Raw genomic sequence first — 12,867 nt, 5'->3', positions numbered from 1 at the left:
TAAACCTTTGGAAAGTTTGAGCAGCATTCCGTAATCCAAATGGCATTCGTAGGAACTCAAATAAACCGAAAGGAGTCGTGATAGCAGTTTTCTCTATATCTTCAAGAGCGACTGGGATCTGGTGATATGCTCGTACCAGATCGATCTTGGAAAAAATTGTCGTGCCCTTGAGTGATGCCGTGATGTCATGTATGTGGGGGATGGGATAGCTATCGAAACGTGTAGCTGTGTTTATCGCTCGGTAGTCTCCGCATGGTCTCCAACTAACCCCATCCTTTTTTCGAACCATGTGGAGAAGTGAGGCCCAAGGACTGTGAGAAGGACGAATAATACCAGTAGCTAGTAAATTGTCAAACTCACGTTTAGCGAAAGCTAATTTGTCCGGTGCCAGTCGGCGAGGTCTTGCCGTGACTGGTGGTCCGCGGGTGACTATGTGGTGTACCACACGATTGGTCACCGATGGAGTCTCCTCGAGAGGTTTAGTTAATTTGGGGAATTTCCGAAATAAAACGTGGAATAAATCGTCACGCGAATGAAATACACCTGTGATTCGGTACGCGTTTGTGTGGGCTTTAGAGCCCATAAAGTTGCTGTTCGACGAAGTATCAATTAGCTGCAGCCTACGTGAATCGACTAGCGATTCATAGTGCTGTAGGAAATCGATACCGAGTATAGCTGTGGGAACATCGGCAATGATGAACGTCCACAGATACTGTCGTCGGTTGCTCAGGTTGACCGTAAGTTGTCGTGTACCATAGGTGGGAATGACTGAGCCATTCGCAGCGCGTAGTCGAAGCATAGTGGCTTGAGACTTACTGTTACCGATAGGTACGACAGAAACTTGGGCACCCGTATCCACAAGGTACCTAGCGTTGGTGCGATAATCGTGCACGTAAAATAAACGGCCAACCTGAGGTGAAGTGCCGGCGAGTACGGCCGCATTTACTCGCCGGCTGAGGAGTTTCCCGCCTTGTATGAGCAGGGAGCTCGACAATGACGGGCACCGGCCCCGAAGGCACGGTGAAACCAGCACCAACCTGGACTCGCTTCCGAAACCGCCTTCTGGCGTGGCTTGGAAGATGCCCGCTTGGGGCGAGTCGTTACAGCTTTTCGAGATTGTGACCTGGGTCGGGGGGCGTAGGGGGCTGGCACATTTGCGCGGTCTCGGAAACTGAGACGAGTATGGATACATCTGTCCCTATCCCCATGAGCCGGAGGTCGTCTAGCATCGAGATCAACGTTAGAACGGGAAGTACTAGCAACCAAATAGTCGTCTTTGGTGTTAACTCGTGCTAGAATCTTATCTGCTATGAGGGCCACCTTGTTGAGCGGGGTGTCCTCGAGCAGAGCCGTAAGGGTTGGCTGGATACTGACTGGTAAGGCTTCGAGCCACAACTCTTTGACTATCTCAGAGTCAGCTGTCATGTTTCCTGCAAGGGATTGCAGGCGCGTGAGGTGGTGGCTCGGCTTAGCATCACCCATAGGATGACGTGCTAATAGTGTCCTCAATCGTTCCTCTCTTGATGGGAGGAAATGTCGAAGGATGGCATCCTTAAGACGGTCATAAACGTTTGGAACGTTCGGATTGAGGACAACCTCACGGACAGCGGTTAGGTGATCCCCGGGCAATGATTCCAAAGCGTAGGCGTACTTCTGCCTTTGATTGGTTATGCGGCGGATCTCAAATTGAGATTCCAGTGCCGCGAACCAGACTTCTGGATCATGAGGGATGAAAGGAACCGGTCGAAAACTGATAACCTGTATCTCGGAGTCTATCATATTTATGTTATTCTTATCGTTATCTACCATATTAAGTTGCCAAAATATTATATATTGAAAAATATTAATACGAATATATGCAACAGATGTGGATAGATAAATAGACTCACCGGATTGATCTGGTTTGGAGAATTGGCCAAGTTTGACTTGTACTCTTTGGCACGTCTCGGTATTATTTCGATACCACGAGATCGCCAATAAATATACTTGATCTGGACTAGTAAAGCCTTCTGATTTACGGGCTATCAAGGGAACCAAGTCGTTTTTGGACGCGTAATCGAATAGTAGTGGTGATCATAGTCCGTCCATGACTCGACATCCACTACAGGCTATATACGCGTGGCCGTACATTTGGAGAGGGAGAGCGGACTCTTACCACTCTCGGGCGTACCAGGGCATTTAGGGGGCCTATTTCAAACGTTTTACACTGCTGAAGCGATCCGGATTGGCTTGCCATCCACGGGTTCGCTGCCTGGCATCGTGCCGGACTGCATGTACGCTGGCTTAGCGGTAAATATCCTGGGCTGTAGCGTTAACCATTAGTTCTATGCATTTGGGTAACCGATGTATGGGATTATTGGCGTACAACTTTGAACGGTGGATCATTCGGCTCGTGTGTCGATAAAGAGTGCAGCCAACTGTATGAATTAATGTGAACTGCATACTGCTTTGAACATAGACATCTTGAACGCATATTGCGGCTACGGGATATCCTGTGGCCACGCCTGTCTGAGGGTCGGCTTTTCATCTATCAAGGCACACATTAAGTCATGGATTGGGCGAGTGCCTGCCGGCGTGTAAACCCGTATATCAACGCGGGTCGCTGGTCAGAGGCTCCATCCTAATAATCCGGCCACAGCCTAGTCTGGTCTAGATGACTTGATTGAGATGCTGCTGTGGGTTGTGCTCGAGTCGTGGCTTATTGGGAGCATCGTGCGTAATCAACTTTGAGTGTAATACGACGGTCCTCAACCACGAGTACTTTACTTAGCCATATGGCGACAGAACAAGAACACAGATAATAGGAGGCCAAGACGTATTGTGATCAAGAATTTCATTTAGGTACTCGCATAATAAATGTTGATTTGAGTGCAAGGCACAGAAGAGACTGAGACCCAATCAATTAATAAAAATGATCTCATTAGTTCGTGGAGCTACCATCGCTACTTTCCTTTCTTGTTTCGAAGAAATCCTTTACCAATCATCGACTTTTTTTAGACCACCGACGATAACTGATGACCTCGCCAAATATGGAAACCACCAATCATAATATCGATTCCCATGACCTTGCCCTTGGGCTGGTCAGTGACACGCAAACCAGCACTAGTAACATTCGGTCAACTCTAAACCCTTATTGGTCTTCGATACAGTAGCTTCTCGCCTTGCCCTGCCCGTTGAGTCCAGAGTCCACTGAGTGAATCGTACATTCAGATATACATGGTTTATATACAAGTAGATCAGACTGAATCACATCATAAAATTAAAAATACTTATAAAACATCAAGCCAAAAGTGGGTGCGATCGCACTCATACTCGAGTATGAGAGAATGTAACTAATAATAGATTGGGATTAAATTAAGAATGATCAATTATATAACAGTTTCTAACCGGTCAAATGAAACATTATGGTAAAGAGAATACAAATGCATATAATTTAGTTTATTATTAATTATACAATAATAATATATACGACAATAATAGTAATAAATGGATAATTCCTGTCAGTTACCACTCATTCGTTCAGATATAACATATCCGCCACTGTTCCCTAAAATATATCCGCTGTCGCACATCTTTATAAATTCAGTGAATAACGTAACTCGTAAAAGCATTCTACACAGGACGACTAAGTAAACAATCCCTAACAAGTGTGTGACCCATTATAATAAAATTAAGTGTGAATACAACTTACTTGTTTACAGCACCGCGAGAAGTAGATAAGAGTGGTGGCGTAGACACATGCGCTTTTGAAGAACTAATTTATAAACAAATACATGATCTACATCTACTTAGCTACCAGACAGAACATTGATGACCGGCAAACCAACGGGTATACATAAAGCCTCCATTTTTGCTACTTGTAGTTAATAAGAGATGCAGTCACTCATTATTCGTTTTACAACCTTAACAATAAATTTATTATATATATTCATCAATCCATCTCTTCAGCTTCTTAGTTTGATGTGACAACGTGTCATATCGGTGCGTCCAGGATGTTGTAACCGAGTAATTCAATAAACGAAGCTCTCAATTCTCCGGCTACCTGGTAGTCGTCTGAAAGTAACTTTCAGGAATAACAATTTAGCAGTGATGCAGTAGGGTGGATTCTATTAACGAAGAATGAATTGGTACGAACCAGAACATCTGTCGATGTAGCACCGCTCTGGTATACAAACAATTGTCAATTCAGCACATGGTTGACTAGGATTTGCTTGTTTCTACTCGTTGATACGAACTGTTTTGACTAATGCCATACAGTTATACAATAAGCAAATGTAACATACGATAACTTTCGTTAACACTTTGATGTAGGCTTTCTTGAGGCTAAAACAGTAACCAACATTTAGACCTATTGAACCTAAATAATCCACATGATATAAGCCTTGAGAAGTGATGTCACCCTATCCAAGGATGTAAGCTGGGGATAATAATCTAACAATGTTGTCAATACCAAAGTACACATAATGTTATGTACGGACGGGAAAAAATGAACAGTAACCGTTAAGAACTACTTATGGACTAATATTATACGAATATTCTTATTGTATGACTACTAAGTAACCATATATGTATATTCATATTCCCTTCACCATAAGCTTCATTTTGACTTGTAGACTATTATTATACGATTTACCATTCTCAAGTTAGGCCTCCTTTCAATTACAGTCTCCCAAATTCACAGCCACTTTTGGCATGATCTTGTACAAACGTTCATTTCTTACGGTCTGATTCGTTTGAATATAAACCCAGCATGTTTAAAATATATGACTCGTGTCGCCGAGATGGACGTTCTAGACTTAACAGGCAGGAACAGGACCAACCGGAAGTCTAGACTATCCGTACTGGTGTATGCGTCATTAGATGGTCGCATAAGTCAGCGTATCTAAATCGACAAACGTATTTTGCGATAATGGAATAGCTAAGGATATAATATAGTGTGCCATAGTGATCCGCGTACACCCGTGTCTAACTACTGAACGTCTAAATATACCTATACTACCTGAAGCAAACGGCCCAGTGGTCAGTCTAAGGTGTAAACTTAATTACCACCCTCTTCTTCGATTTCGTGGAGCCAGGCTTGCCATTTGCTGTAACTATGTTATGTGGCCTAGTAGTAAACATTTTTTCTCAGCAAGTGATAATTTCTTGTGCGAAATCATAATTAAAAGAGACCCAATCACATTAGGTGATAGGCCACACTTTACGTATGCCTGAACACCGATTACCACGACGCGCAATGCTGACCAGTATTGGAGATGATTAGGAGAGTTAGGGGCGGCCAAACCAAAACGTGGCATCAGTGCTTGGAGTCATTAACTTTTAGTCTGAACCATGTTGGTAGATGCAGACTACTTGGTTGGGGTCCGCATGACTACTGTAACTAATGGTTGAAGACTCTGTAAGATATGGCTCAGAATCGATCACAATGGTGTAGATGTATACACTTTGTCTTCCCTTAAACCACGGGATTAAAATTGCTTCATATCCTTTTTTCCTTCCTGTACTACATCCTTATATACAATCTTTCTTTTATATATTACCACCATTAAATTAACTACTATGAATTCGGAATCTTGTTGTGCTAACGAGGCATGGCAAATCAGATCAATGCACATATGTGCCTGGTCCTACGTTGTAGCTGACTGACTGATTAAGTGATATGCCCTGACTCAGTAGACTGTAAAAGTAAACTTTATTCGCAAATCACTATACAGCTTGCTTAGCCACAGCAAATCCACGGTCCACTGAGAACCTAATTTTATCCTACATGATTCAAAAAGAAAAACAGAGCAAATGTAAGAAACCCGACCTAATGACATCGTCAACAAAGTGCTTTAAACTATGAAAATTGTAGATTGTGCTTATTAACATAAAAACTTTTTCATACCAGTAAAGTTATATTAATGCGCACATTGTTGGAAAATACTGTGCACAGCTTAAGGTAGTACACTAAGTAATTAGATAATCATAAACAAAGAAAGAAAACAAAATACACTGTAAAGCATTCTGTGCTTGTGTGTGTACTCCACACACACACACACAATTTGAAAACAAACAAATGACTTGATTAATAGAGATAAATACAGAAATATGCATATATATACATATAATAAAAACCTATACTCTCCTGGCAACCATTTGTTCCATAGGCATCTTCTATAATGCAGCGGTGATGATCATCAAGAACTAATGTGTAATGAGTGTAAATAATTAGTCACTTCAGTGATGCATAACTTGTCATGTATCAGTACCAATAGAGAATGTGATTGTGATCAATTGACAGATAATTGGATAAGATAATCTGTCTTATGGTTTTAATTTCTTCAAAGTGGCGCATACCACATACACAGTAAAAACAAAACGATAGATCGCGCAGACAGGCAAAATTACAGAAAAAGAGAATGTAATACGATAACAAAGGTCAAGTGAAAACTGTGTGTGTGAGAGAGAAATAACAAAGACAGACTGGACTTACAGGTAGTTGTTACACTGAAATACGGTAGCATCAATTTACCATCAGAGTACTATACCATCTATCAATCAAAAGATACTTTTGAAAATTCACTCTTTACATTGGATGGAACAAATGAGCAGTGTCAAGTAAAACGCCATCAAAAAAGAATCGAGTGCGTACAAAAATACTGGTTTGTAGTTGTCTCGAGTCGAATTGCATTGTATTTTTATGTTTCATAATATGACAATAATCACAAGAGAGAAGTAGAACAATTCAAATCTAACCAAGAAAGAGATTATGTATATATGTATAGCTAGCATGAGGAGGATGGAGGCAGTGGCGACGGTTCTCTCAGACGCAATTCCGAGAGAGAAAAAATTAGGCAACATCAAGTAAGAAGATAAAGAGGCACGAACTTGATTAAAGAGGGAAGCACGACGACAACATGTGTGTGTGTACGATTCAGATCACAAAAACAATATTCACTGGTCTGAACTTGAGAATAAAAAAGAAATTACAACTCCAATACAAATATTCATATATATATTACATAAATTAGCTTCCCTACACTAGTAAACTTATGAGAATATGCACGGTCTTTCATGTGTAAACATAAAAATGAAAAGGAAAAATCAGGACTGAGATTCAAAACAAAGGAAAATGGAGAGAACAGTCGGAGTTATAAGAGAGTATATTGTCTGTTTGCGTGTGTAACTGTGAATAGTGAATATCAACCGGATAATTAGAAAACATGGTTGTGTTACTACAAACACAATGACCTACACACACACATGCATAGGATTGTGTTGGTGATTGTGGCAACTAGTCAGTCGATCGACAACGAGTAAATGTGAAAATAAACTAATTATACAGCATAATAAGCTCACATACACTATCTCGCCCGCTTGCATGTATACTCTATGGGAGCATCCATAACAACAACTGCAGCAATATTATTCCAATATTAAATTAATTCACATGAACTGTGCTTCTTTTTCTTCCCTTCAGGCATCAGTACTGCTCGAATAGCTTCGTCGAAGACATCTTTTAATCCGAACTGAGTTAAAGCAGAACATTCCAGGTACTTCACAGCTTTAATTTCTTTTGCCATTCTGCAACCCTGAATAAGTATAATTAGAATTACAACGGGCAATAAAATAACACCATACTGTTACTACTCATGGTACAATTCAGCTAATTAAAAAACACATTTACTGAATACTGGGAATGTGTGCTAACAATCCCGTACTGCACTACTTCATACCCAATTCACTCCAGACCGTAACTGCTACCTAGACATGATACTAGGGATTGGATGTCGTGATGACCCAGTCGAGCTACATTACCTGGAACACCGTGTTTTTCTTTGTTCGATCATGCCAATCAGATCGGTACAGGGGTTGTTCCCCTTAGACAACCAGCATTTGCAGCGATTCTCCAGTCCGACATCAAAACATCAATACACCTTACGGGCAATACATGACGGAGTCCAATCGCGGACAGTAACATCCTAGAAGTACAAGGGTAATACTTAAAAATCTACGCAAAGAAACTGAACAAACATAAAAATTGTCTCTGTACGTTGTGGTTATGCTCCCATGTTGCCAAGACTATCATCAAGAAGTATCATTCGACGATGTGGGCAACTGAGAAACAACTGTTCTCATAAACATAACACCACTTATAATTGACTAATTTACAACAAAACTCCTCCATCTAGCTAACTTATCGGATAGTTATGGACTGTTCCGTATCACTCAAGATCAGATACTTATAAGTCGATTCAAAAACTTTTCCGTCGAAGTAAAACAAACAGGTTCGAAATTTATGCTTCCGATATATTTGTGGTTTACGTATGCTTTCACTACTACGAAAACAAATGTTGAAGGCAAACTATTTAAATGCATACTAATTACTGAAACAAACAACCGCAGAAGTTCATTACTAGACTTCATAATAATAAAACAGAACTACAAACGTTTCACGTGATAGACAGACAATCAGTCAAAGAGCATATGATAGACACAAAACCATGATATTCTGTGGCAAGTCACACATTGCAGAGTTTATCGGTCAAACCGAAAGACAAGGTCCCCTTGAGAGCAAACTAAGAATGAATCAACATCAGAAAAAGCGACCACTGTGAAAGCTTACCTAGGCTACCAAAAAGCTTTACAGAAATCAAGAAATTTAAGGAATGTTCAATCGCACTATAATCTACGGACACGGAGTCAATATTTAATGACGGTCAACTTATTCACGAATATTTCAAAAAAGTATAAAGAATAGCTTGTGGTGGAACCAGTTTACAATACCGTATACGCACATGTAACAAGGATTGCACAGATATACACAGTCACAATTAAAGGAACGTGAAATTGTTAATCAGTATCATATGTAAAACAGAAAACTGCTAAGCAGACTTGTGATTCGATAATTACACAAGAATGGAACACAGATCGTCCCTCTTGTAGCTTGATCTGCTACCCCCAAAAGTATGAATGATGTGGTTATTGTTAACAGGACAGAGTAACCTGATATTCAAACGTGATTTAACATTTTACAAAGTACCTCACTCAAGGCTTACGGGTGCACACTCATCGAATTATTACTGGATCTAGTTGTAAGGTAAAACCCCCTACGTTGATACAACACGGAATGCTTTGAAGTCATAGTCAGTCAACCATTTGTAATGCGAAACCGGACACGCATCGGCTCAAGTTGCCGGACTAGCACAGAGCAATGAAACTACGAAGACAAATTACAAGTTACATCAACTATGAGCAAACAGAACTAATATGGGGGAATGGGATCATTGAATGACAGAATAACAACTCACTAGTTTCTGTTTAATAATTTACAAAAAACAGGTTGTGAAGAGCTTTAACAACCATACTAGGGAAGTAGAATGGCCGTTAAACTACAATTTCAATACGTACAAACAACCAGGAACGTTAACTTAACTTAGTGTGTCCACCAACAAACTAATAGACATGACATTTCGTTCAAACGTACATATGGAGTACCACTCGGTTATTTACTTGCATTAAAATCATTATCGTAACCATTCAAGTATAATTAATAGGAATAAGTGGACTGTTTATGAAGTAGTAACTAACCTCCGAATAGGTTACCGGTAACATTGTTGATTTTAGGCCATTAGGACTATCCCGAAGGTCTCGTTTAGTTCCGACAAGAATAATAGGAGCATTTGGAACATGGGCGGATATCTCCGGATACCATTTGCTACGAACATTCTCGAACGATGTGCGACTGACTAGGGAAAAGCACATCAAAAACACATCAGTTTGTGGATATGAGAGTGGTCTTAGTCTGTCATAATCCTCCTGACCTAAAGATAATATACGTGTTAATACAATCACGAACTCGAAAGTATTTAAGTATATTTTTACTTACCAGCTGTATCCCACAAACCAAGGTTCACAGGTTTTCGGTCAACCATTACGTTGGCAGAATAGTTATCGAAAACGGTTGGGACGTACTCACCAGGAAAGGCATTCGTCGTGTAGCTAATGAGTAAACAGGTCTTCCCGACAGCGCCATCACCGACAACCACACATTTGATGGCTTGCATGAGTAGCAAGAAGCAGACAATGTAACGGTTTGCGTTTAGCCAAAAGATACTTTGTGTATTAGAGGAACATACAGAGTCGTGTGAGGACTGAAAAGGGGAATAGAATGAGAGGTAAGCTAGCAATCGAGGGCAACAAACTTACATCCAACGGAAGAAGCAATTGAAAACACACGAAAATAACACAAGAGTGAGAACAGGACAATCTGACAGCCGATACTAAAACTAGACAGTCCAATCAACGACGCGCAAACACAAACTGGAATTGGCGTCGGTGTAACCCCCCAGATGAGATGTGTATAAACCCTCGACTACATTAGCTAACTGAAACTAACCGAATAAAATCATTTACCTAATCAATCAACCAATAATCCTATATCAATGGTCGTCTCTGTCTTACCGTGTAACGCTGAAAACTGCTTAAGATTTGCGGTCACTGTGATTGTGTCTGTTGAAACAATCAGTGCTACTTTATTTGATCGTAGGCCAAATGTCATCCACAAACAGTTACTATCATTTTTAACTTCAGTAATTTTGTTTAATCCTTATCACCATGAATTAATGACAAAACTTTCATGCTTAACGTCTCATCTAGATGCTCTCACATGGTTCTGAATGGAATGGAAAAAGCTTTCGCTTTCTCTGTATCTAGTGGTGATGGATTACCGATTCCGCTAGGCAGGAACCTAGGTATATTTGACGATAAAAGGGGAAAATACTGGTAAGTTATAGTGAGATATTGTCATTTGTCTTGAAAAATATGTCACGTTCTCTCATAAAAGACTTCTGAGAAGCTGGTTGGACTAGCTCAGTCGGCAGCCAATCACAGCATTTGAATACTCTTAAGGAGTTGAACATGTGCCCGCATTCCTTTCTGCTGTGTTGTGTCTTCGGCTTTTGGGTGTTACCCCTAAGGTTTAGTAGTATTTAAGGGGATGTCCAGAAGTGTTTGGGATGTTGTAAGTCATCGGGTTACCTTTAAGAAGCCTGTACCCTAATTAGCAAAGGTTCAGTGATTGTAGGTGCTCTTCGTAAGACTTGAATTTGAGTCCCTGAACTGATTTCGTGGCTCGCCGTTGGATAAATTCCAATGTATGTTTATCCTTTTGGAGTGAGGGAGGAAATACTATATTTCCATACTCTAAATGGGGGTGAATAAAATTGTTGAGGACTAAGTGGAAGGTTCTACCGTTGAAATGGCCAAAAGTGTGTTTCAGTGATGTTAGCGCAAGGTTTGTCAGAAAGGCATCTTTGTAGCAGTTAGCGTAAGACTTCAGATTGTAGAGTACCAACACTCCTAGATCTTTCTTAACTTAGGATACCTCCAGAGTGGAGTTACCTAGGTCGTATTCATAGTCTGAAGCATGTCCAAGATGAACTACTTTACACTTTGAAAGTTAAAAGTAAGTCCGTTGTTATTCGCCCAACTCTGATGTCCAGTCAGATCATCATGACGTTCCAGCTTATCATCTTGGTTGCAAACATCTTTCCAGAATTTTGCATCATCAACAAAAGGTAATAAATTCAGGGATACCTGTCGAGGAGGGTCGTTTATATAAGTTAAGAAGAAAAGAGGTCCTAGTGCTGAACCCTGGGGAACTCAACTTGGACATTCCTTGGTCTGAGAAAAAGTAAAGTTTACCCTGACCTTAAAAAGTCAGTTATTTAGGTATGAAGTTGACTAATCAATTAAGGGTGATTTGATACCTAACCGTTTGAGCGTATTTATTGGACATATACGACTGGTCCTATTAAAAGCCGTTGGGAAATCGAAATGTATGACGTCAACCTTCCCCTTGCGGTCAAGGATGGTTGTCCATCTGTCCACCATGGTAAGCAGGTTGGGTATACAAGAATGACCCTTTCAGAAGCCTTTCTCTTGGGGCGTAAATAAGTTTGCGGATAGTAAATAGTCTCGTAAACCATCACATACGTTACTTACTTACTTACTTACTTACGCCTGTTACCCCCTAAGGAGCATAGGCCAACGACTAGAGACTCCATAATTTTCGAGGGTTTTGAAAGAAGTGATACCACCCGGTGGCGTGATGATTCGCTGCGTCAACCTCATTTGAGAATTGGTGTAATTTGATCCGTTTTCCAATTTTCTGGTATCATGCCTCGGCTTGCAAATGTGAGAACATCACACTAGGCGGTTTTTCCAAGATTAAGCCGCTTCTCTTAATATAGCAAAATGGACCATATTGGAACTAGAAGTGTCCGTGTTTCGGTACTGTGACTTCTGATACACCAAGTCAGTGATCAGGTTCACTTCTGAGAGTTCTGTTGAGTTGTAGGTGAAGCTCTTGTCCATATAGCTAGTATGGAATCGCTGGAATGTTAGAAAGTACTGCTCTGCCAAAAAGTCGGCAGTGTTACCGTCGCTGTCGGTTGAGCCATTAGGACCTACCAATTAGGGTACCTTAGTTTTGGCTTGTCGAAGAGAAACTGCATTGTAGAATAAGCTTTTCGGCTTGCGGACATATTCATCGGTTGTCTTGATCTGACAGTGGGGCCTGTCTTCTCTTATTGCCTTTGTGCATTGGCTTCTTGCTTGTTTGAACGGCCTATACGTGCTGTTTTCACTAGTTCATTATTAGTGCGCCCAGCAGTGCCTTTTGAGTCTTCGCATCAGAAGGGGGGAATTCTTGCTAACTGCTGGTTGTTTGTAATTTTTGAGAACCGTCTGTGGAACAGACTGTTTTGTAGCACTTAAGATCGTATGCAGTAAGAAACTCCATTGAGCGTCCATATCAAGTTGAGGGTAGGCTTACCAGACCACCTGTGGTAGATTGACCTGTAAAGCTGACACAGCCCACCA

General features: G+C 40.8%; 1 protein-coding gene across 1 annotated transcript; it reads right to left on the bottom strand.

Annotated features, from left to right (window-relative positions):
• Positions 1 to 5,878: 5,878 nt before the first annotated feature.
• Positions 5,879 to 10,492, bottom strand: Smp_062300.1 (putative rac gtpase). Its single transcript, XM_018798555.1, has 5 exons — positions 10,447 to 10,492; positions 10,192 to 10,398; positions 9,872 to 10,136; positions 9,574 to 9,806; positions 5,879 to 7,574 (listed from the first exon to the last, which is right to left on the bottom strand). Exons 3-5 carry the CDS (start codon positions 10,047 to 10,049, stop codon positions 7,419 to 7,421), a joined length of 567 nt encoding a protein of 188 aa, XP_018653485.1. The 5' UTR covers positions 10,050 to 10,136; positions 10,192 to 10,398; positions 10,447 to 10,492; the 3' UTR covers positions 5,879 to 7,418.
• Between the last annotated feature and the right edge of the window lie 2,375 nt (positions 10,493 to 12,867).

The sequence above is a fragment of the Schistosoma mansoni genome, chromosome 7, assembly GCF_000237925.1.
Source record: "Schistosoma mansoni strain Puerto Rico chromosome 7, complete genome".
NCBI classification, from domain to species: Eukaryota; Metazoa; Platyhelminthes; class Trematoda; order Strigeidida; family Schistosomatidae; genus Schistosoma; species Schistosoma mansoni.
This window is presented reverse-complemented; position numbering and strand designations above follow the sequence as displayed.

Excerpts from the sequence above, each read along its gene's own strand:
- Smp_062300.1 (XM_018798555.1), bottom strand. The coding sequence starts at position 10,049 with ATGCAAGCCATCAAATGTGTGGTTGTCGGTGATGGCGCTGTCGGGAAG. Across the intron at positions 9,807-9,871 it reads TGGTTTGTGGGATACAGCTG|GTCAGGAGGATTATGACAGA; the intron begins GTAAGTAAAAAT and ends TATTATCTTTAG. Across the intron at positions 7,575-9,573 it reads TACCGGTAACCTATTCGGAG|GGTTGCAGAATGGCAAAAGA; the intron begins GTTAGTTACTAC and ends ATACTTATTCAG.